The sequence below is a fragment of the Anomaloglossus baeobatrachus genome, chromosome 5 (genome assembly GCF_048569485.1).
Source record: "Anomaloglossus baeobatrachus isolate aAnoBae1 chromosome 5, aAnoBae1.hap1, whole genome shotgun sequence".
Taxonomy (NCBI): domain Eukaryota; kingdom Metazoa; phylum Chordata; class Amphibia; order Anura; family Aromobatidae; genus Anomaloglossus; species Anomaloglossus baeobatrachus.
Genome location: NC_134357.1, coordinates 23,956,064 through 23,981,723, shown reverse-complemented (window position 1 = coordinate 23,981,723; position 25,660 = coordinate 23,956,064). Strand labels below are relative to the sequence as shown.

Here is a 25,660-nt window from a genome sequence, read left to right as displayed (position 1 = left end):
CCGCGCCCGGAGGTGAGCAGCGCCGATAACTGCCGCGCCCGGAGGTGAGCAGCGCCGATAACTGCCGCGCCCGGAGGTGAGCAGCGCCGATAACGGCCGCGCCCGGAGGTGAGCAGCGCCGATAACGGCCGCGCCCGGAGGTGAGTAGCGCCGATAACATCCCCCCCTTCGTCTCTGCAGAATTTCTGGGGCTCCGCATTTTAAAAAGGACATACAGAAGTTAGAATCAGTTTAAGGGTATGCTCACACGAGCGTATAACTCGCATGAGTATCGGACCGCATCACTCGGTGTGGCCGCACACTCTCCGGACAGGAGCATGTCAGCCGCATAGAAATACATGCAGCTGAGCCGCTCCTGTCAGCAGAGAAGCTAGGCGCGCCGGGTGATGCGGTCCGATACTCATGCGAGTTATACGCTCGTGTGAGCGTACCCTAAAGGCGACAACTAGATTACTACAAGGAATGGAGGCCGCCCGTATGATGAGGAATGGAGGCCGCCCGTATGATGAGTAATGGAGGCCGCCCGTATGATGAGGAATGGAGGCCTCCCGTATGATGAGGAATGGAGGCCGCCCGTAGGATAAGTAATGGAGGCAGCCCGTATGATGAGGAATGGAGGCCTCCCGTATGATGAGGAATGGAGGCCGCCCGTATGATAAGTAATGGAGGCAGCCCGTATGATGAGTAATGGAGGCCGCCCGTATGATGAGGAATGGAGGCCGCCCGTATGATGAGGAATGGAGGCCTCCCGTATGATGAGGAATGGAGGCCGCCCGTATGATGAGTAATGGAGGCCGCCCGTATGATGAGTAATGGAGGCCGCCCGTATGATGAGTAATGGAGGCCGCCCGTATGATGAGTAATGGAGGCCGCCCGTATGATGAGGAATGGAGGCCGCCCGTATGATGAGGAATGGAGGCCGCCCGTATGATGAGGAATGGAGGACGCCCGTATGATGAGGAATGGAGGCCGCCCGTATGATGAGGAATGGAGGCCGCCCGTATGATGAGAGGTGGAAAAGTTAGATATGTTTAGCTTAGAAAAAAGACGTCTCAGAGGAGATCTCATTTATATGTATAAATACATGTGTGGTCAATATAAAGGACTGGCACATGACTTATTCCTTCCAAAGACAGTACTAAGGACCAGGAGGCATACACTGCGAATGGAAGAAAAGCGATTCCGACAGCTAAATAGGAAAGGGTTCTTTACAGTTAGAGCAGTCAGACTGTGGAATGCGACCACAAGAGGTAGTAATGGCAGATACTATAACAGCTTTATATCAGGGCGGATGATTTCCTCAGTACACAACATTGTTGATTATAACTGACTTAGTGACCAAATGTAGAACTGGTGGAGGAAGGAGGAACTAGATCGACCGGGGGCTTTTTTTTCAACCTATGTAACTATGAAGTGACCGGATCCAGCATCATAGCCTCTCGGCGCTGAACTATTCACCTAGGCAACTGTCCACCTCTGAACATCTACTAAGGTGGCCGGTAACCAAGGCAACGAGCAGAGCACAGCAGAAACGCAAATCCTTTTATTCTTAAGACTGGGGAAGATAAGGCAAATCCTGCATCTTATTACAGTGGTAAAAGCAACTTTGCAATTTCACTCGTTATTACAAAAAATATCTAGATATGTAATATAATCTATATATTTCTATATCTAGTGGCATTACTGGGTCAGGAGAAATGTAATGTATGAGCCATATGCAAATCAGGCTGTGAGTGCATAGTGGGTGTGTATTTGGAAGCAGCTAAGTGCATTGCCACTCCCTCATTGCACTTACTCGTTGATTTGCATATGGAGGTGGAGCCAATTCTGTCTGAGGCTAAAAGTGATTAATATGCAGCAGAGGGTAAGATGTTTGTGGAATGGATTTCTTCCTTGTAATCCATTTTTTTGCAAGAAATATATTATTATGACCCTGTGAATGCTATATACAATAATTTATACACATGCATTAGGTGGCGCTGTATAGGAGCTCTTGGAGTTATGGGCCCAGCACCGTGATCCATTGATTGTGGAACAGAGGCGCTCAGTGATCAGGGGCCAAAGCTACTGAACAGGGAGAACTATGGAAACAAATAAGTGTTTGTATCGTGGAAATAAATTAGTTGTCCCTTTTTCCATAAGAATATTTTAAATGTGGCTTTCCCCTTTAAATGGGCAGAGAGGGCTTTTGCCCACACTTAACATGGCGCCCACAGCCTGGACACGTTCAGCAGCTGTCAAACCGTCGGTGGGCGTGGTCATTAGAACCTTTGGCCGGGAGTGGGCGCGTCCTCAGTGCTTATTTAAAGGCGCCGCGCAGAGAAGCAGCGCTTGTCACCGCCTCGCCCGATTCATCCTCCGGACCTCGCTCCCCGCCGCCGCCGCCGCCGCCGCAGACATGTCTCCAAGGAAGTTTTTCGTGGGAGGAAACTGGAAGATGAACGGTGACAAGAAGAGTCTGGAGGAGCTGATCAAGACCCTGAACGGCGCCAAGACCAACGCGGAGACAGGTGTGGGGGCGGGGAAGAGCAGCGGGCATGAGCGGCGGGGAAGGGGTTAATACCCGGGGGTCCCTGCAGCGGGTCCTTACCTCATTATACCACCCCAGTGCGGTCAGTGCCCGGATGTGGGCGCCATACACATACACGGTGGCCTGAGCCTCGGCCGTTATCTGTGCACATTGCGAAAATCCTCTGCGATCACATCGTTTAATCGATCAGATCTGACCGATCAGATTGCAGAACGATTGTGAGCCCTGAGAAAATATAATACATAATGCTTCAGCCTCCATTTGCCTCTCCGGAGCCGGACTTTGCACCCGGACTTCGCCCCCAGCCAGGATTGGTCCTGAGTGTAGACCCCACTAATAACCCTTTAATTGCCGACCTCCATCTTTAGTATTTTTCTCCATTCATCGATGAAAGGTCAAATTCTGCATCGTCCAAGGGCGCGAGATTATTAAATTATTAACAGGCTCCTCGTATTGACCCTGGAGGGAGGAGGATGATGATGGGCGATTGACCTTCTGCCATCATCCTATAGATCTGCATCCGGCTCCGGGACACTACAACCCCCAGCATGCCCGGACAGCGCAGCATAAATTGGGCAGATGGCACAAGGTTTAATGGCTGGTGGGTGTGTGCCATAAAGTGAAGGGGTTAATGTGACCCCCTGGCATTTAATATCCTATGACTATGGGGCAAACCATTGCCTGGTATCTGCCCCCCATGAACTGGTGTCTCCTGCAGGGTGCGCTGTGTATGGGGGTGGGGGGTCGCTGTGTATGGGGGTGGGGGGTCGCTGTGTATGGGGGTGGGGGGTCGCTGTGTATGGGGGTGGGGGGTCGCTGTGTATGGGGGTGGGGGGTCGCTGTGTATGGGGGTGGGGGGTCGCTGTGTATGGGGGTGGGGGGGTCGCTGTGTATGGGGGTAGGGGGGTCGCTGTGTATGGGGGTGGGGGGTCGCTGTGTATGGGGGTGGGGGGTCGCTGTGTATGGGGGTGGGGGGTCGCTGTGTATGGGGGTAGGGGGGTCGCTGTGTATGGGGGTAGGGGGGTCGCTGTGTATGGGGGTAGGGGGGTCGCTGTGTATGGGGGTAGGGGGGTCGCTGTGTATGGGGGTAGGGGGGTCGCTGTGTATGGGGGTAGGGGGGTCGCTGTGTATGGGGTAGGGGGGTCGCTGTGTATGGGGGGTCGCTGTGTATGGGGGGTCGCTGTGTATGGGGGTGGGGGGTCGCTGTGTATGGGGGTGGGGGGTCGCTGTGTATGGGGGTGGGGGGGTCGCTGTGTATGGGGGTGGGGGGGTCGCTGTGTATGGGGGTGGGGGGGTCGCTGTGTATGGGGGTGGGGGGGGTCGCTGTGTATGGGGGTAGGGGGGGTCGCTGTGTATGGGGGTGGGGGGGTCGCTGTGTATGGGGGTGGGGGGGTCGCTGTGTATGGGGGTAGGGGGGTCGCTGTGTATGGGGGTAGGGGGGTCGCTGTGTATGGGGGTGGGAGGTCGCTGTGTATGGGGGTGGGAGGCAGTGCTGGCTGGTTTGGGCCTCCTCTCCCCCCATCGTTTCTGACCTGTTGTCCTTGAACAGTGATGGATGCAGGGGTGGAGCCCAGAATACAGAGAAGGTGGCATAGACTGGGCTCGCTCCATCACCCAGATGCCAGCCCTGACCATTCACCGTAGCCATGGGGGAGGGGCTGACCTAGAACTACAAATCCCAGGAGGACAGTGCAGGGCGCACTCTATGTATATGGGGTGGATGCGTTACTGCACTTTCTGGCCCTTTGCTGCATCCGCCTGACTCTGTGCTCTCATGCACGTACTCTTCCTCCTCTGCAGTGTCACTCCTTAAAGGGACAGTACCCTAATATGCCGGCAGCTGCAGCGATCTGATTCCTCGCGCTTTGCAGAACCATTTGCCATTATTTCGCCTTCTTTTCTCTTTTGCCTCCGGGGTGCGGCTACAAAGAATAAGGATCTGGTCCCTGGCTTTGACCTTTAACCCTTCACGCCTTTCAGCAGCTGGGTATAGAGAGGACTAAAAACAGCTCTGACCTTTCAGCCGCTCTGCGCTCGGTCTAATGTGAAGGTCGTGACTTTTAACCTTTTCGTTGGCCCAAAATAAACTGAGAGACCATCCAAAAATAGCAGAATGGAGGGAGAGGGGTGGGGGCAGCAGTGATGAGGGGAGGGGGCTGTGGTGATGATGATGAGGGCGGTGATAATGATGATGATGAGGGGCCTGGGCTCCGGGCTCTGTGTGAATGTCCTACAATCTGGTATCTTTAGGTTTTCAGCCTTTGCATGTGGTCTCCATTCACTGACAGGAGGCCGAGGTCTTTCAAATGTTGGCTTAGATTAGGTAGCCCAAAAATAAAACAACCACTGGAATGAATGATCAATCTGACCATGAGTCCGGGGCGGCTCCACCCTACACGGTGGTCATTTGTAGGACCCCCAAATCCAGGATATCGATTTGTCTGATCTCCATCAAACCTGCAGTTTTTCCAAAATGTCCTCATTTCATGGAGACTGATGAGGAGGATCGTTGTACTGCGCCACAGAATGGGACTGCACCATGGAAATTTAGAAAATATGTAGCAAAAAAAATAAAATGAATCAAATTCCATAACATATTAGCAATTTTTTTTAATATTTAGTAATTGCTACTGGTTCTCAAGACCTCTGCTCGCTGTCATTGAATAGGATCAGTGTTTGTGTGCAGAGGGTGTAAATCTCTCCCCTGGCCATGTCAGGGGCGCGGGTCTGTGCAGGGATCGTATCCGGCATTTTCACACGCCCAGGAGTGATGGAGGTCGGCAATGACTTTTCCTATTCAATGACCGCTGCAGAGATCCTGAAAACTTAGAACAGATTTGGAATTCTGTAACTTTCTGCATTTATTGTTCTATGTACAACTCAGGCTAGTTTCACACTTGCGTTGCTTTCCTTCAGTCGCAATCCGCTGTTTTGGAAAACAGCGGAATCCGTTAACAGATTCCGCTGCTTCCCATAGACTTGTATGGACGACGGATTGCAACTGATGGACCTGCGTTGCTTCCGCTGGCCGGCGTTGCTTCCGCCGGGCGGAAAGAACACAGCATGTAACGTTTTTTGAGCAGCGGAATCCTTAGGATTTCACTGCGCATGCTCTCTGGCTCCTTGCACACGTAACCAGGGTACACATTGGGATACTAAGCAAAGCGCTTTGCCTAGTTACCCGATATTTACCCTGGCTACGTGTGCAAGGAGCCAGCGCTAAGCGGTGTACCCTGGTAACCAAGGTAAATATCGGGTAACAAAGCAAAGTGCTTTGCTTAGTTACCCGATATTTACCCTGGCTACGTGTGCAGGGAGCCTGACACTTCCCCGCTCGGCTCCGCCCCCTCCCGCACTCCACTCCGCATGTATGCACACACACGGGGGCGCGCACACACGCACGCGTACATGTTCCTGGCACTCACGTCCTCAGCGCCATGGCCCCGCTCTGCTCCACCCACCCCGCACTCCGCCCCCGCACACATTCTCGGCGGCCGAATGATCAGCTGATCACCCGGCTGCTGTGAGCGATCAGCTGATCACCCGGCGGCCGGCTGCTGTGAGCGATCAGCTGATCACCCGGCGGCCGGCTGCTGTGAGCGATCAGCTGATCACCCGGCGGCCGGCTGATCAGCTGATCGTTCACAATAGTCTGCCGCCGGTAAAACTGTAAAGAAAACAAAAAGCAGATTCCGTTGTTTTGTACGATCCGTAGCGTCCGTTGTGCCACTATATGCAACACATCCGTTGCATCCGTCAGACAACGCAATGCAACGGATACTGTTCAACGAAAGTGTGAAACTAGCCTAAGCTTTATTCCATGAGATTGGAAACATCAATACAATAAGGAGCAGATGAATGGCTTCATTTCATTGATTTTAGCGGTTTCCTTTAAGGCTGCTTTCACACTTCCGCTGTTTTGCATCTTTCACCTTGAGCAATTGCGGTATCCTGCATAATATTTTGCAGGAATCCGTTTTTTCCCCATATTACCTTGTTTTAACGATGGATGGTCTTGCGTTGCATCCGCTGTGCAACGGATCAGTCGTGGAGTGATTGACCATCGGGCGGTATGAACGCACAATGTAATGTTTTTTGGAGCTGCAAAAAAAAAACCGCACTCCGCAGGATTCTGTCGCAATCAATCAAGAGCTATAATGGCTGTCTATGGTGCTGGATTCCGTCATGCTCTACTGAGCATGCCCAGTGTGCCTGGCACACCCATTGGGCTGTCCCAAACATAAACTGATCACGACAGATCCGTTAAACGGACGCACAGCGGATGTAACGGATGCGACGGATCAGTTTTTTGCACAGGATTCCTGTGAACGGAATCCTGTGAAATAACACATCCGTTGACATCTAAAAAATGACGGATCCGTCATTGCAATGACGGACCTGACGGATTTAAAACAACGGAAGTGTGAACATGGCCTAACTGTGCACTTCCATTTGTTCAGCACTGGCCATCACTAACTTGTAAAATTCTCCAATTCATTGTGGCCACTAGGTGGCAGTATATCTGCAGCTCACACCACTAGGAGCCATAGAAAGCTTATAAATAGATCGCCACCTAGTGGTGCCATTGCGCATAATGTAACTTTACAAGTCTGCCTGCGGAGGACAATGCTGGTACACTATACAAAAAGATTAAAAAAAAAATGGTGGCCATTTACTCAGGATCATAAGAGAATTGCATGAATAGCATTCATGTGGCCAAGGAGCTGTTTGGATATCAGTAAGACCTGAGCCGGCCTTCAGGGCCCTGTGTGGAGCCAGCTGGCAGTGTGCGGAGCTGGCACCTGCTGCCCCACCTCAGGTTACCCCGCTGTATAGGTCAGCGCCGCTAATGTCCGGATACTTTTACAGTAAAGTTTCCAAACTGTATCCCTTATGCGCTTTCTGCAAATACAGATCTAGAATGCTCCTTATTTCTATCTCCGATGATTTTCCCTCTTAAAGGCAAACCCACCGGACCCCATCGTCTGACATATTGAGGCTTCTAGACCCTGATGATGCCGTTTTTGGGGAGTACGGTATATAGCAGGATGGGGCTATATAGATATAGAAGGATGGGGATTATACACAAGGCAGGAGGATTATTACCAGGATCGGGTACATTAGTAGAGAATTTGGGGACATTACCCCCATAACAGTGTCAGCAGCAGATCCTCGCCCCATAACAGTGTCATGACCACAATTTTTGCTTAATTTTATTTTCCTATTTTCCTCCTCTAAAACCAGGGTGCGACTTATAGTCCGAAAAATACGGTATATACTTGCACACTTTGCGGATTTAATACATATTTTCCGCAGCAGAATCTATGCATTGCTGCAGATTTGTCATTTCACCTTCTACTTTCCAAAAGGCTGAATTTGTAACGCAAAATCATCAGAATGAAGTCTCTTCTGGTTTTGTAATTCTGCAGATGGATTTACAGGCTGAAAATATCTGCAATGTGCAGGAAAAAAATCTTACAATGTTTTCTACTTCGCTGAAACAGATTTTCTGCAGGTAATTCCATGTAGATTCACACCAATACACACTGTGTGAATTCACTTAGGGTACTTTCACACTTGCGTTATTTTCCTTCCGTTACAATCCGCCCTTTTGGGAAACAGCGGAATCCGTTAACGGATTCCGCTGTTTCCCATAGACTTGTATGGTTGACGGATTGTACCAAAAGGAGCTGCGTTGCTTCCGCTGGGCGACGCTCCGTTGCTTCCGCCCAGCGGGAGGAACGCAGCATGTAACGTTATTTTGAGCAGCGGAATCCTCTGGATTTCACTGCGCATGCTCTTTTTTTTTTTTTTTTTTTTTTTTTTTTTTTTTTAAATCAAACTTTATTTTGGCTCGCGGTGGCCGAACGTTCAGCTGAGCGCCCGGCCGTCGGCAAGCGACAGCGCTCAGCTGAATGACCGGCCACCAGCATGCCCGGCCGCCGGCAAGTCACAGCGCTCAGCTGAGCGCCCGCCCGCCGGCATGCCCGGGCGCCGGCAAGTGACAGCGATCAGCTGATCACCCGGCGGCCGGCATGCCCGGGCGCCGGCAAGTGACAGCGATCAGCTGATCACCCGGCGGCCGGCTGCAGGGAGCGATCAGCTGATCACCCGGCGGCCGGCTGCAGGGAGCGATCAGCTGATCACCCGGCGGCCGGCTGCAGGGAGCGATCAGCTGATCACCCGGCGGCCGGCTGCAGGGAGCGATCAGCTGATCACCCGGCGGCCGGCTGCAGGGAGCGATCAGCTGATCACCCGGCGGCCGGCTGCAGGGAGCGATCAGCTGATCACCCGGCGGCCGGCTGCAGGGAGCGATCAGCTGATCACCCGGCGGCCGGCTACTGGGAGCAATCAGCTGATCGTTCACTATAGTCTGCCGCTGGTAAAACCGGGAAAAAAAAAAAAAAAAATCAAAACGAATTGCGTTGTTTTGCAGCATCCGTTGCATCCGTTGTGTCACTATATGCAACACATCCGTTGCATCCGTTACACAACGCAATGCAACGGATACCGTTCAACGCAAGTGTGAAAGTAGCCTTACTCGTCTAAGATGCGGATTTCGGGTGGGATCCTCCTGTAATGGCCAAATAAAAGGCCTCTTGCCCGATGCTGCCAAATCTACGATCAGATATAAAGGCAATGGACACCTTTTTAAATTATTTTTACATAAGTCCATACCTTCTACTTTTCTATTTACAAGCTTCATTCCTTCATTTCAGTCCCTGATATGAAATTTGAAGTCTTAGTTTCAATCTTTCCTTTTGTGATTGTCTCTCTCAGTAATACATGCTGGATGTGTCCGGGATGCTGCTGTTTTCACTAGTTCTCCTCTATCAGTACAGCTTCGTTCCTGGACTGATTTCCTCCTTCCACAGATAACAAAGGCTCGCATATCTTGCTTGAACTCACAGGAGTGTAGTTTCTCCTCTTCCTCCTCCTGTAGCGTCTATTTCTCTGAATACTTTTTATTTTTCAACCCCTGCAGACCAGTCTTTTTCCTCCCTGTCCATACCCATACTGTACAGCTTGTCTGATTTGGTCCCTGTTGATTGCTTTGGTATGATTCCTTATCTATACTTATTTGTTTCATCTTGTGGTTCTCGCCCTCAGCAGACTGCCATGTCCACTTCCCTATGTACTACACTGTGATACTGGTCAGCTTGTGTGCAACTCTCCCTAAAGCTTTGGAGGTGTCCTCCCGCTCCACATTGTGATCTGCCCTCCCTGAAGCTTTGGATGCTTTCCTTCCTCTCCACACAGTGATCTGCCCTCCCTGAAGCTTTGACAAAACAATCACTGATTTCGGGGAGACCAGCCAGAGAAAACACTGCCAGCAAAGGCGCTCAACACAGTTAAATTTTCCCCCTGGGAACTATGCAAATCAAAAAAGGTCAGTGGAGCCTCTGTTAGGAGTCTCAACACAGAAAATAGCCAGATATCCCTCCGGGAAGGATCCAGCCAAGGAGTGGCTCTTTTTAAGGAGACCACCATAACCCCCATATTAAGTGGCCCTTTTAGTCAATATCCAACTCTTTGAGTTTAAAGAAATGACAAGGGAAATACCAAGGCCAGGTATCCATCCAGACAGCTGTTCCGGGGTATTGCCCCTCAACAGTGTGGAGTAGGATTCTGGCTAGGTGGGAGCAATGCCTAGTAGACCAGCAAGACAAAACAATCGCTGATCTCAGGGAGACCAGCCAGAGAAAACACTGCCGGCAGCCAGCAAAGGCGCTCAACACAGTGAAATCCTAGGTGCATTGCCCCACTGGATGGATACCTGGTCTTGGTATTTCCATTGTCATAGGTTTAAACTCGTCAAAGAGTTGGATATTGACTAACAGGGCCACTTAATGTAGTGGTTATGGTGGTCTCCTTAAAAAGAGCCACTCCTTGGCTAGGTCCTTCCCAGAGGGATATCTGGCTATTTTCTGTGTCGAGACTCCTAACAGAGGCTCAAAGGACCTTTTATGATTTGCATACTCCCTGAAGCTTTGGATGCTTCCCTCCCTCTCCACACTGTGATCTGCCCTCCCTGAAGCTTTGGATGCTTCCCTCCCTCTCCACACTGTGATCTGCCCTCCCTGAAGCTTTGGATGCTTCCCTCCCTCTCCACACTGTGATCTGCCCTCCCTGAAGCTTTGGATGCTTCCCTCCCTCTCCACACTGTGATCTGCCCTCCCTGAAGCTTTGGATGCTTCCCTCCCTCTCCACACTGTGATCTGCCCTCCCTGAAGCTTTGGATGCTTCCCTCCCTCTCTATACTGTGATCTGCCTTCCCTGAAGCTTTGGATGCTTCCCTCCCTCTCCACACTGTGATCTGCCCTCCCTGAAGCTTTGGATGCTTTCCCTTCCTTTCCACAGTTCCTTTCTGCTATTTCGAACAGGAACAAGTAGACCAGACATGGCAGCCAGGAGTCAACAATGGGTTTAGTATCAAAAATGATCGATCTGACTATTTTGGGCCCAGCACTGATGTGGTTAGTGGTGTCCTCTTTCCACCTAGCTCTGATTGCTAGCCATGTAATTACAGTAAGTACATTACTAGTACAAAGACTGGAGCCAAGATCTGATAACCTTATTCTCCTGTCTGTGCCGCATGGTACCGGCAAGTCACAGGGTGTGAGGTGAAGCAGATAATTGTAGGGATGGGCGGACTTGCAGATATCAAGGATCGGCGAGTCCAACCAGGTTTTTTTTAAAAAACAAAAAAACAAATTGGGCCCGGTATTGATCCCGGATATCTGCCCGGATGCAGATTCCCATGAGTCTGAGGACTCAAATCTGACGCTTTAAAATGGTGGTAGAAGGGAAAGGGGGATTGGAGCAGGCACGTTATACTCAAGTCTTCTTCACAACTTTAACTTTACTTCCGGGGCCGCTCATTATACTTCATACATATGCACTGCTTTCCCTGCCCACCGACAGTCCCGGTGCCTGTGATTGGCTGCAGTCAGACAGCGCCCCCAGCCTGTGTGACAGCGTATCTGACTGCTTGCAATCACAAGTGCTCTGTGTCCCTATCATCATGGTGTAATAATAATCATATAGGGGGACTCTACGCCAGATTTTTAAATGTATTTTTACACCAATATAGAGGCATACAATGTGTTTGTGATTGGTTGCAGTCAGACAGGCTGGGGGCACTGTGACTGCAGCCAATCAGCGACACCAGGACCGCCGGTGGGCGGGGAAAGCAGTGAATATGCATTAGGGTAATGAGCAGCCTCAGAAGTAGATTAAGAGGCCCCAGAAGCAGTTACAGCTGCGCAGGAGACCGGTAAGTATAAGACACATGCTTATCCTTTTTTTTTTTTTTTTTTTTTTTTTACCCCTTCACGACCATGGACGGATCTTTCTGTCATGGATCGTGTCCCGGTAAGCCCTGCCGCGGGCAGGTGGCGTGGATCGGCACACATCAGCTGTTTTCAACAGCTGACGTGTGCCTACATGTTCCGAGTGGAATCGCATTCCACCCGGAACATTAACCCCTTAGATCTCGCTGCCAAAGTCTGGCAGCGAGATCTATATGCGCGCGGCCATGTTTTCTACTTACCGCCGCCCCCTCCGGACGTCACATGAGTGATCACGTGACGTTCGGTGGTTGCCATCGTAGCACAGGGTCATGTGATGACGCCTGCTGCTAAGAAGTTTCACTTTCCTTTTTCCTCGGCACGGAGCAGAGGAAAAAAGAAAGTGACTATTTCTGCTGTTTACAGCGGTATAGCTGTGATCAGCAGATAGCGATCAGCGATCGGATTGCTGATCGCTATAGCCCCCTAGGGGGACTAGTAAAATAAAATAAAATAAAAGTAGAAAAAAGTTTTAAAAATTTTTTAAAAAAAAACCAAAACCTAAAAGTTCAAATCACCCCCCTTTCCCCCCATTGAAAATTAAAGGGTTAAAAAAAAATAAAATATACACATATTTGGTATCGCCGCGTTCAGAAATGCCCGATCTATCAAAATATAAAATCAATTAATCTGATTGGTAAACGGCGTAGTGGCAAAAAAATTCCAAACGCCAAAATTACGTTTTTTGGTCGCCGCAAGTTTTACGCAAAATGCAATAACAGGCGATCAAAACTTAGCATCTGCGCAAAAATGCTACCATTAGAAACATCAGCTCGAGACGCAAAAAATAAGCAGTCACTGAGCCATAGATCCCAAAAAATGAGAACTCTACGGGTTTCGGAAAATGGCGCAAAACGTATGCCACTTTTATTGGACAAGCTTGTGAATTTTTTTAACCCCTTAAATACAAGTAAACCTATACATGTTTGGTGTCTACAAACTCGCACCGACCTCAGGCATCATACCCACACATCAGTTTTACCATATAGTGAACACCGTGAATAAAACATCCCAAAAACTATTGTGCCATCACACTTTTTTTGCAATTTTTCCACACTTGGAATTTTTTTGCTGCTTTCCAGTACACCATATGGTAAAACTTATGGTTTCATTTAAAAGTACAACTTGTCCCGCAAAAAACTAGCCCTCATATGGCAAGATTGACGGAAAAATAAAAAAGTTACGGCTCTCGGAAGAAGGGGAGCAAAAAACGGAAAGTGCCCCGGGGCTGAAGGGGTTAACATGTTTCCAAATCTAGACCATTACCCAGATTTCCCTGAGAACTCTGGGCCCGAGGTCAGTCCTTTGGTTCTTTTTGACCCGTATGGATCCAGACTTTTACAGTCCGGGTTCACCCATCCCTACTCTAAAAGTAATTTTTCACCTGACAGAAATGTTTGGAACAGTTTTTGCTATCACGGCCTCCTCACTGTGGATGTGGTGTTATTTAGCGGCCTCCTCACTGTGGATGTGGTGTTATTTAGCGGCCTCCTCACTGTGGATGTGTTATTTAGCGGCCTCCTCACTGTGGATGTGGTGTTATTTAGCGGCCTCCTCACTGTGGATGTGGTGTTATATAGCGGCCTCCTCACTGTGGATGTGGTGTTTATATAGCGGCCTCCTCACTGTGGATGTGGTGTTATTTAGCGGCCTCCTCACTGTGGATGTGGTGTTATATAGCGGCCTCCTCACTGTGGATGTGGTGTTATTTAGCGGCCTCCTCACTGTGGATGTGGTGTTTATATAGCGGCCTCCTCACTGTGGATGTGGTGTTTATATAGCGGCCTCCTCACTGTGGATGTGGTGTTTATATAGCGGCCTCCTCACTGTGGATGTGGTGTTATATAGCGGCCTCCTCACTGTGGATGTTGTGTGTTATTTAGCGGCCTCCTCACTGTGGATGTTGTTATATAGCGGCCTCCTCACTGTGGATGTTGTGTGTTATTTAGCGGCCTCCTCACTGTGGATGTTGTTATATAGCGGTCTCCTCACTGTGGATGTGGTGTTTATATAGCGGCCCCCTCACTGTGGATGTGGTGTTATATAGCGGTCTCCTCACTGTGGATGTGGTGTTATTTAGCGGCCTCCTCACTGTGGATGTGGTGTTATATAGCGGCCTCCTCACTGTGGATGTTGTGTGTTATTTAGCGGCCTCCTCACTGTGGATGTTGTGTTATTTAGCGGCCTCCTCACTGTGGATGTGGTGTTATATAGCGGCCTCCTCACTGTGGATGTTGTGTGTTATTTAGCGGCCTCCTCACTGTGGATGTTGTGTTATTTAGCGGCCTCCTCACTGTGGATGTTGTGTTATTTAGCGGTCTCCTCACTGTGGATGTTGTGTTATATAGCGGCCTCCTCACTGTGGATGTTGTGTGTTATTTAGCGGCCTCCTCACTGTGGATGCGGTGTTATTTAGCGGCCTCCTCACTGTGGATGTTGTGTTATTTAGCGGCCTCCTCACTGTGGATGTTGTGTTATTTAGCGGCCTCCTCACTGTGGATGTGGTGTTATTTAGCGGCCTCCTCACTGTGGATGTGGTGTTATTTAGCGGCCTCCTCACTGTGGATGTGGTGTTATTTAGCGGCCTCCTCACTGTGGATGTGGTGTTATTTAGCGGCCTCCTCACTGTGGATGTGGTGTTATTTAGCGGCCTCCTCACTGTGGATGTGGTGTTATTTAGCGGCCTCCTCACTGTGGATGTGGTGTTATATAGCGGCCTCCTCACTGTGGATGTTGTGTTATTTAGCGGCCTCCTCACTGTGGATGTGGTGTTATTTAGCGGCCTCCTCACTGTGGATGTGGTGTTATTTAGCGGCCTCCTCACTGTGGATGTGGTGTTATTTAGCGGCCTCCTCACTGTGGATGTGGTGTTATTTAGCGGCCTCCTCACTGTGGATGTGGTGTTATATAGCGGCCTCCTCACTGTGGATGTTGTGTGTTATTTAGCGGCCTCCTCACTGTGGATGTGTTATTTAGCGGCCTCCTCACTGTGGATGTGGTGTTATTTAGCGGCCTCCTCACTGTGGATGTGGTGTTATATAGCGGCCTCCTCACTGTGGATGTTGTTATTTAGCGGCCTCCTCACTGTGGATGTTGTTATTTAGCGGCCTCCTCACTGTGGATGTTGTGTTATTTAGCGGCCTCCTCACTGTGGATGTGGTGTTATATAGCGGCCTCCTCACTGTGGATGTTGTGTTATTTAGCGGCCTCCTCACTGTGGATGTTGTGTTATTTAGCGGCCTCCTCACTGTGGATGTGGTGTTATTTAGCGGCCTCCTCACTGTGGATGTGGTGTTATTTAGCGGCCTCCTCACTGTGGATGTGGTGTTATATAGCGGCCTCCTCACTGTGGATGTTGTGTTATTTAGCGGCCTCCTCACTGTGGATGTGGTGTTATATAGCGGCCTCCTCACTGTGGATGTTGTGTTATTTAGCGGCCTCCTCACTGTGGATGTGGTGTTATATAGCGGCCTCCTCACTGTGGATGTGGTGTTATATAGCGGCCTCCTCACTGTGGATGTTGTGTTATTTAGCGGCCTCCTCACTGGATGTTGTGTTATTTAGCGGCCTCCTCACTCTGTGGATGTTTTGTGATGGTCTCCTTTAATTGCATTTCATATGACTCAAACACTTTTCCTTTTCTTCTAGAGGTTATCTGCGGCGCTCCCTCCATTTACCTGGACTTTGCCCGGCAGAAACTTGACGCCAAATTTGCAGTCGCCGCACAGAATTGTTACAAAGTGTCGAAGGGAGCGTTCACCGGAGAGATCAGGTGCGGGCGTCTCTCTGATGCCTCCGTACGCTGTATACGGGGCTGCACCAGTCTGTAACACTGTCTTATCTTCCAGCCCTGCCATGATCAAAGACATTGGCGTCACCTGGGTGATCTTGGGACATTCCGAGAGGCGACATGTTTTCGGGGAATCTGACGAGGTGAGATCCTCGCCCGGTATTGATGAACTTAGTCCTGTGACTCGCTTGCAGTTATGGAGTAACATTCCCATCATTTCTGGGAGGGTTTTGTTCCCGGTTTATGCTTTTTCCCTCCCATTTGATACGAGGGCCGGGTGACTGTTGTAGTTCGAGTTTCTATTCTGCATTCTCTGCTCTGCAGCTGATCGGCCAGAAGGTGGCGCACGCGCTGTCTGAGAACATCGGGGTGATCGCCTGCATCGGAGAGAAGCTGGATCAGCGCGAGGCTGGAATTACAGAGAAGGTCGTGTTTGAGCAGACGAAATTCATCGCAGGTGGGTGTTCTGCACAATCAGGGGTCCCTACGATTGGGATCAGGGTCTCTACAATTGGGCTCCTTATGATTGGGGTCCCTATAATGTGATAGGGGTCCTTGCAATTGGGGGTCCCTACAATTGGGTTAAGGGTCCTTGCAATTGGGGGTCCCTACAATTGGGTTAAGGGTCCTTGCAATTGGGGGTCCCTACAATTGGGTTAAGGGTCCTTGCAATTGGGGGTCCCTACAATTGGGTTAAAGGTCCTTGCAATTTGGGGGTCCTACAATTGGGTTAAAGGTCCTTGCAATTTGGGGGTCCTACAATTGGGTTAAGGGTCCTAGCAATTTGGGGGTCCTACAATTGGAAGAAGGGTCCTTGCAATTTGGGGGTCCCTACAATTGGAAGAAGGGTCCTTGCAATTTGGGGGTCCCTACAATTGGAAGAAGGGTCCTTGCAATTTGGGGGTCCCTACAATTGGAAGAAGGGTCCTTGCAATTTGGGGGTCCCTACAATTGGAAGAAGGGTCCTTGCAATTTGGGGGTCCCTACAATTGGAAGAAGGGTCCTTGCATTTTGGGGGTCCCTACAATTGGAAGAAGGGTCCTTGCAATTTGGGGGTCCCTACAATTGGAAGAAGGGTCCTTGCAATTTGGGAGTCCCTACAATTGGCAGAAGGGTTCTTGCAATTTGGGGTCCCAACAATTTGGGTCCCAATGATCTGGATTGGGGGGGTCCCTTTATTCCCCCTCACTGTGTACTGTGTGTATTTACTGTGTGGTCATAGCGGCACTAATCTTCTTTAAAAATGATGGAAATCTAACCGACCCCAGTTGTCATTGGGATTGATAATCGATGTAAACCCTTCTCCTCGGCAGATAACGTGAAGGACTGGAGCAAGGTTGTCCTGGCGTATGAACCCGTCTGGGCCATTGGCACTGGAAAGACTGCAACACCCCAACAAGTGAGTACTGCCCCCCACTAGCAGGTGCAGATCCTTGTCTATTAATAGGTAAAAGATGGCTGCCAGAAAAATGTTCTGCTGACCCAGTCTTATTGGGTCGGCTGTACAGTTGGGGGCTCGCAGATGATTACAGGGTCTCAGTGCAGTAGTGGGGTTACTCTCATTCAGTGGGAGTTGTGTGCTCCCTGGAAATTCCTGCATTGTGGCTCTTGTTTTGGGGTCTCCAGTTGGAGGTCTGAGCTCTGTCTGGACCTTGAGCTGTCAAGTGAACTGCAAAGTAAGGACCAGCAGCGTCTCGACAGCATGTTCATTAAATAGAAAAATCTGCTGCCGTATATACATAGAATCAGGGGTGAAGCCACTGGAGGAGCAGCGCTACCAGGTGCACCAGTGCCCGGGTCACACGAGCCCCCAGGATGATAAACCGCACATGGTGGGTGTCGGGGACCCGGTGCAGATTCTGCTCTTCTGTGCAAAACTTGTATGTTCTGTGACTTTGTTTAATTCTGGCCATTGCTTCTTCTCTTCTAATAATTCCCTGAATATGAGGGCCCCATAATAGAACATTCCTCACATGTCTTAATCTGTCTTTTATCCAGGCTCAGGAGGTTCATATAAAGCTCCGCGACTGGATAAAGAGCAACGTCTCTGAACAGGTCGCCCAGTCCGTCCGCATCATCTATGGAGGTAAAGTCTTACCAGGAAAAGCACGTGTTCTGATAGCGGAGTGATTGATAAGCCTTGCTGACGGTTTCCAGTTACTACTAGCAGAATAGTGAGTGCAGCTCTGGAGTATAATACAGGAGGTAACTCAGGATCAGTACAAGATCAGTAATGTATGCACACAGTGACTCCACCAGAGGAATAGTGAGTGCAGCTCTGGAGTATAATACAGGATGTAACACAGGATCAGTAATGTATGTACACAGTGCCTGCACCAGAGGAATAGTGAGTGCAGCTCTGGAGTATAATACAGGAGGTAACTCAGGATCAGTACAAGATCAGTAATATATGCACACAGTGACTCCACCAGAGGAATAGTGAGTGCAGCTCTGGAGTATAATACAGGAGGTAACTCAGGATCAGTACAAGATCAGTAATGTATGCACACAGTGACTCCACCAGAGGAATAGTGAGTGCAGCTCTGGAGTATAATACAGGATGTAACACAGGATCAGTAATGTATGTACACAGTGCCTGCACCAGCAGAATAGTGAGTGCAGCTCTGGAGTATAATACTTTTGGGTTGCCGCACCCCTGCTCCTTTCTTACGGAATTTCTGTTTTTTAGGGTCAGTCACTGGCGGTACCTGCAAGGAGCTGGCATCACAGCAAGATATTGATGGCTTCCTGGTCGGAGGAGCGTCCCTGAAGCCTGAATTCATTGAAATCATCAATGCTAAATGTTAATCCATCCCGTCCTCCCACTATTCACATCTCATTAACGGTTTAGCAGTGCTGTGCGTCCCCATGTACATGTCCGGTAGTCCTTGGTGTCAGCCGCCTCTCCCCAGGTGGCTGATCTGTAATAAAATGGCGACATTTCTGTCCTCTGTCGTTAGGTGTTTTTTTTTTTTTTGTTTTTTTTTTATTTTGGTTTTCTCTTGTTGCATTATGCAGAGGCTGTAAATTCTTCTTAATGACAAAGGAGATTGTTGAAATAATGCCATGTAATAGTGCCATGTTCTTCTCATCACCTCTCCCAATACTGGGCTGATGTGTTTACATGTAGACTTGGTCCGATGATGGAAATAGAGGATTTCATCCAGGTCTCAACTTCTCAATTGGATATTGGGCATTAGTCTGCTCATGCATGACAGCCGGAAATCCGTGAGCAGCCGGTCCATACAAGTACATTACCTCTATACTGCCGACTCCAACTTTATCCATAACATCCCAGCCAAAATGGTGATTGCACTCAGAGGTTTTGTGACTAGTCGTGATGAGCGGGCACTACCATGCTCGGTACTCGTAACTAGTGATACCATGCTCGGGTGCTCAGTACTCGTAACTAGTGATGAGCGGGCACTACCATGCTCGGGTACTTGTAATGAGCAGTTAGAAGCCTGGGTGGGAGTGACTCGAGTACCCAAGTATAATGGAAATTAATGGGGAACTTGAGCATTATTTCTGAAGATTTCCCATTGGCTTCCATTATACTTCGGTGCTTGAGTCTATCGTCCGAGCATCCGACTGCTCATTATGTGTACCCAGCAGCCGGCCATAGTAGTGCTCACTCATCACTAGTTACGAGCATGGTAGTGCCCGCTCATCACAACTCTTTAATCTAACTACTTCTGTTGTGGAACCATACGTGAGAGCATGTCCTATTTACTTTGCATTTTGGGAACTGTAGCTCTGCAGCTAAAGAGAACGCAGATGGTCTTTCATATGTTCTATACATATATAATGTAACCACAATCCTAATAATACATGACATAATGCAGTATGGAGGGATATTAATAGCTACATATTTTCTCCTCCAACTGCCCTCAGCTCATGTCCTGTGTCCGCACTACAGAAATAGGAGAGAAACGCCTGAGCTCTGAATATACTGGGTGGGGTCCTGTCGCTCCACCTGTAATGTGCAGGGTCCTGTCTTTGTCCCTGCTGACCCTCCACCTGTAATGTGCGGGATCCTGTCTTTGTCCCTGCTGACCCTCCATCTGTGATGTGCGGGATCCTGTCGCTCTCCCTGCTGACCCTCCACCTGTAATGTGCGGGGTCCTGTCGCTCTCTCCCTGCTGACCCTCTGCCTGTAATGTGCGGGGTCCTGTCGCTCTCTCCCTGCTGACCCTCCACCTGTAATGTGCGGGATCCTGTCGCTCTCCCTGCTGACCCTCCACCTGTAATGTGCAGGGTCCTGTCTTTGTCCCTGCTGACCCTCCACCTGTAATGTGCGGGGTCCTGTCTCGCTCTCCCTGCTGACCCTCTGCCTGTAATGTGCGGGGTCCTGTCGCGCTCTCCCTGCTGACCCTCTGCCTGTAATGTGCGGGATCCTGTCTTTCTCCCTGCTGACCCTCTGCCTGTAATGTGTAGGATTCTGTCGCTCTCCCTGCTGACCCTCTGCCTGTAATGTGTGGGGGTCCTGTCGCTCTCCCTGCTGACCCTCTACCTGTAATGTGCAGGGTCCTGTCGCTCTCTCCCTGCTGACCCTCCGCCTGTAATGTGCGGGGTCCTGTCGCTCTCTCCCTGCTGACCCTCCGCCTGTAATGTGCGGGGTCCTGTCGCTCTCTCTGCTGACACTCTGCCTGTAATGTGCGGGGTCCTGTCGCTCTCCCTGCTGACCCTCTGCCTGTAATGTGCGGGGTTCTGTCGCTCTCTCCCTGCTGACCCTCTGCCTGTAATGTGCGGGGTCCTGTCGCTCTCTCCCTGCTGACCCTCCGCCTATAATGTGCGGGGTCCTGTCGCTCTCTCCCTACTGACCCTCCATCTGTGATGTGAGGGATCCTCTTTCCTGCTGACCCTCTGCCTGTAATGTGCGGGGTCCTGTCGCTCTCTCCCTACTGACCCTCCATCTGTGATGTGAGGGATCCTCTTTCCTGCTGACCCTCTGCCTGTAATGTGCAGGGTCCTGTCGCTCCACGTGTAATGTGCGGGGGTCCGGTTGCTCTCCCTGCTGACCCTCTGCCTGTAATGTGCGGGGTCCTGTCGCTCTCTCCCTGCTGACCCTCTGCCTGTAATGTGCGGGGTCCTGTCGCTCTCTCCCTGCTGACCCTCCGCCTATAATGTGCGGGGTCCTGTCGCTCTCTCCCTACTGACCCTCCATCTGTGATGTGAGGGATCCTCTTTCCTGCTGACCCTCTGCCTGTAATGTGCGGGGTCCTGTCGCTCTCTCCCTACTGACCCTCCATCTGTGATGTGAGGGATCCTCTTTCCTGCTGACCCTCTGCCTGTAATGTGCAGGGTCCTGTCGCTCCACGTGTAATGTGCGGGGGTCCGGTTGCTCTCCCTGCTGACCCTCTGCCTGTAATGTGCGGGGTCCTGTCGCTCTCTCCCTGCTGACCCTCTGCCTGTAATGTGCGGGGTCCTGTCGCTCTCCCTGCTGACCCTCTGCCTGTAATGTGCGGGGTCCTGTCGCTCTCTCCCTGCTGACCCTCTGCCTGTAATGTGCGGGGTCCTGTCGCTCTCCCTGCTGACCCTCCACCTGTAATGTGCAGGGTCCTGTCGCTCCACCTGTAATGTGCGGGGGTCCGGTTGCTCTCCCTGCTGACCCTCTGCCTGTAATGTGCAGGGTCCTGTCGCTCTCGCTGTCAGCATTTTACATGGTTCTCATGAACCTGGTCCTGACTTTATCTGACCAGGAGAGAGGCTACACATGAGGTGATTTATAGTACTGGTTGTGATGTCTGCTCGTTGGGGTTTTGCCCTCCCTTGGATCGGCGTTGTAGGATTTTAGGTTGCTCCAGAGTGTCACGTTTTCTTGATATTTATAACTATAGGATCCTGCTCCATGTTCGTGACAGAAAGCAGATTCTGAGGCACAACTGCTGTATCTGTACCCCAAAATCAGCCATTGCTGCCCGCAAGCTAAATGTTTGGGAGCGGCTGCCGTCCGGACTCAATTTGGGTTTAAAACCGGATAGAGATGTGCATTTGTGACAAGAAACAGAAATCTAGTGACGGCAGGGCCTGAGCGCTGGTCCTTCGGGACAGACTAGTTGCTATGGAGACAAGTGAACATCTACATGTAGGCCTTATGTATGTGGTTGTCGGGCAGGATGTCCTTAGCAACCTGTCTGCCTCATGTCACGCCTGTTATCAGCTACCTCCAGACTGTTGCTATGGAAGCCCCTGACATGTTGAGAGGAGCATACTGGGAGGAAATGATTTCTCATCCCAGTATGTGTGCCGGTCGCTGGTAATAAGGCTGTGGTTTCTGTGATGCGGCCACTCTTCACTGTATGGCTGACCGATTTGTGAAGCCAAACACATCGATGAGACTGACCCTTTCCAGATTAAGGCTGTGTGCGCACGTTGCGTGTTTTCATGCATTTACGCAGTTTTTAAACTGCAGCGTAAATGCATTTGTTCTGTGTCCCCAGCAGAGTCTGACAATTTAGCAAATTCCATGCGCACGTTGCGTTTTAAATGCCAATTTTTTTTCCAGAACGCACGAATTCTGCACCTATTCTGCATTCAAAATACATCCAAAACGCTAGCCTAACCCTTAACTATCTCAAGACCAGGACATTTTTTTTTGTGGTTTACTTTTTTCCTCTTTTCAAGAGCTAGAAGGCTATGCGCACGTCTGCGTTCTGCTGTGACAAATATTCTGCAGCGTTTTGTCCCTGCATGTGCGTTTTTGATGTATATTGAATGCAGAATTCATGCGCTCTGGATGCTTGCTTTACCATAGACAGAGTGGAAAAAGCATCCAAAACGCGACAAAGTGACATGTTGCTTTTTAGAACGCATCGATTTTGTAAAAAATTTGGCATGCAAATCGCGGTGTTTTAAAACGCAATGTGCGCATGGAATTTGCTAAGTTCTCATACACTTTGTTGGGGACGCAGAATGCATGCATTTACGCTGCAGTTTTAAACACATGGAAAAAAAAACGCAACAAGCGCACATAGAAAATAAGGCTTTTTTTTTTTTTTTTTCCCTGGACTATTTGTAGTTTTTAATGACTATTCTGTTTACCTTATAATGTCCTGAAAAATGGGGGAAAAAAATCCAAATGATGTGAAATGGTGGAAAAAAAATAAAATTCTGCAATTGGTTTTTAAGGTTTCATTTGTGCGGTAATAACCTGAAGAAATGATTCTCCAAGTCAGTCCGATTATGGTGATACCAGACTTTTAGGCTGTGTGCACGCAGTGCATTTTTAGGCTATGTTCACACTAGAAAAATGATTTTTCTTAAGAAAATTTCTGAAGAAATTTCTTAAGAGTGCACCTGTGTTAAAAAACGCACCTGCGTTTTTGCCGCGTTTTCGGTGCGTTTTTACCACTGGTTGCTCCCTGCGTTATTGTGCCAATTATATATGGCAAAAAACGCAGTTAGCTGCAGAAAAGAAGTGACATGCTCATTCTTTTTCTTAAGAAAATTCTTTCAGTAGATTTTCTTAAGAAAAAAACGCAGTGTGCACAGCTAATTTTTTTGCCATAGGTTTTGCTGGGGAATGTCTGCAGAAAGGTTACAAGAATTTCTCAAGAAATTTCTGCAGCAAAAACGGACCAAAAACGCAGTGTGTGAACACAGCCTTATTATGTTTTTTTTTTAGTGCAGTTTTGTCACAAAACTGCAAGAAAGTCCTTATGCCAGCAATATCTGAGCATTCTGAAGTTTTGTGCACGTTACTTTTTTTTTTTTGCCCTTTGTAGATTTGGTGCAGAAATAAATCTGCTGCATGTGAATTCTTTCAGCGTCGTTGCAGCATTTTTCCACCCCAGAATGCATAGAAAACACATGGGAAAAATGCATCAAATAGTGGCAAAAATGCACTTTTTTTTTTTTTTTTTTCTGCCAAGAAATGCAGATTTGGTGCATAAATTTCTGCAACCAAAAGTGTGCACACATTGCCTTTATAATTATTTTTATTAGCAGTACCGGTTAAAAAAAAATCATGACTTTGTAAAAGAAAAAAACCTGATTTGTGAGGCTATGTGCACATGCGGCAGATTTGGTACAAAAATTTTTTGCATGAAATCTGCACCTTCTGGCAGAAAAACAAAGTGCATTTTTGTGCCATGTGCTTTTTTTTTTTTTTTTTTTTTAATGAAATCAATGGGTGGAAGGGCTAAAAAAACCAAAAACACGCAGGAAAAAATGCACCAACAATTCACATGCTGCAGATTATTTTCTGCACCAAATCTGCAAGTAAAAAAAGAAGCAACGTGCGCACACAGCACTTCAGAATACATTGTGACTGCTGGCATAAGGATAGACATGCAGATTTGGGCCACAAAATGCACAAAAAAGCCTCAAAAACACACCGTGTATACACAGCCTGAAAATCAATGGTTTTTTTTCCTGTGGAGCTGTATGGGGGTTCGTGTTTTATGCGGTGAGCTGCTGTTTTTATTAGCGGTTTCTCTGCTTTTTCTTGCACTTTCTGAAAGGAGTGCAGCAATATAGAAAAAAAAACATTTTCTTTTTTTTCTTGTCGACTTTTTAACATTTTAAAATTTGATTGGACTTTTTAGGATATGGAAATACCAAATCTGTTTACCTTTTTTAAATTTCTTGACTTTTTAATTAAATGTGATGTAATTTAACCCCTTAAGGACGAAGCTAGATTTGTACTTAATGCCCAGGCCATTTTTTGCAATTTTGACCAGTGTCACTTTATAAGGTTATAACTCTGGAACGCTTCAATGGATCCCGGTGATTCTGAGATTGTTTTTTCGTGACATATTGGGCTTCATGTTAGAGGTAAATTTAGGATGATATTTTTTTATTTTATTTGTGAAAAAATCTGAAATTTGACAAAAAAATTAAAAATTTTGCAAGTTTCAAACTTTTAATTTTTATGCCCATAAACCGGAGAGTTATGTCACACAAAATAGTTAATAAATAACATTTCCCACTTGTCTACTTTAGATCAGCGCAATTTTTGAAACAAAATTTTTTGGGGTTAGGAAGTTAGAAGGGTTCAAAGTTCATCAGCAATTTCCCATTTTTTCAGGGACCACATCACATTTGATGTGACTTTGAGAGGCCTGGGTGACAGAAAATACCCAAAAGTGACACTATTCTAAAACCTGCACCCCTCAAGGTACTCAAAACCACATTCAAGAAGTTTATTAACCCTTCAGGTGCTTCACAGGAACTAAAGTAATATGGAATGAAAAAAAATAAAAATTAACATTTTACCTAAAAATGTTACTTTAGCACTAATTTTCTTACTTTTTCAAGAGGTAACACCAAAAATTGGACCTCACACTTTGTTACCCACTTTCTTATGAGTGCGCCGAAACTCCACATGTGGTCAGAAACCTTTGTTTGCGTAAATGGGAGAGCTCGGAATGAAAGGAGCAATATTTGAATTTTGGAAAGCAAAGTTGGCTGAAACAGATTGCGGGCACCATGTTGCTTTTACAGATCCCCTAAGGTACCTAAACAGCAGGAACCCCCCTCAAGTGACCCCATTTTGGAAACTAGACCCCTTAAGGCTTCTATCGAGGGGTATACTGAGCATTTTGGACCCACAGGTACTTCACAGATTTTGATAACGTTACTTTGTCATATTGAAAATTGTAATTTTTTTTCTCAAAAATGTTGCTTTAGCATCAATTCTCTCACTTTTTCAAGAGGTAATTCCAAAAATTTGACCCAAATGTTTGTTACCCACTTTTTTATGAGCGCGGTGATACATCACATGTGGTCTGAAACCTTTGTTTGGACAAATGGGAGGGCTTGGAACGAAAGGAGCAATATTTGAATTTTGCAAAGTAAATTTGGCTGAAAAAGATTGCGGGCACCATGTTGCATTTGGAGGACCCCTAAGGTACGTAAACAGCAAAAAACCACCACAAGTGACCCCATATTGGAAACTAGGCCTCTCAAGGAATTTATCTTGATGTTTGGTGAGTACCCTGAACCCCCAGGTGCTTCACAGAAGTTTATAACGTTGAGCCATGAAAA

The 25,660-nt window shown here is 48.4% G+C and overlaps 1 protein-coding gene across 1 annotated transcript; it reads left to right on the top strand.

The window, feature by feature from the left end:
- The first annotated feature begins 2,312 nt into the window (after positions 1-2,312).
- On the top strand, positions 2,313-18,618 carry TPI1 (triosephosphate isomerase 1). Its single transcript, XM_075348296.1, has 7 exons — positions 2,313-2,510; positions 15,529-15,652; positions 15,729-15,813; positions 15,995-16,127; positions 16,984-17,069; positions 17,669-17,756; positions 18,360-18,618. The coding sequence occupies exons 1-7, from the start codon at positions 2,399-2,401 to the stop codon at positions 18,476-18,478; spliced, it is 747 nt and encodes a 248-aa protein (XP_075204411.1). The 5' UTR covers positions 2,313-2,398; the 3' UTR covers positions 18,479-18,618.
- Positions 18,619-25,660: the final 7,042 nt, after the last annotated feature.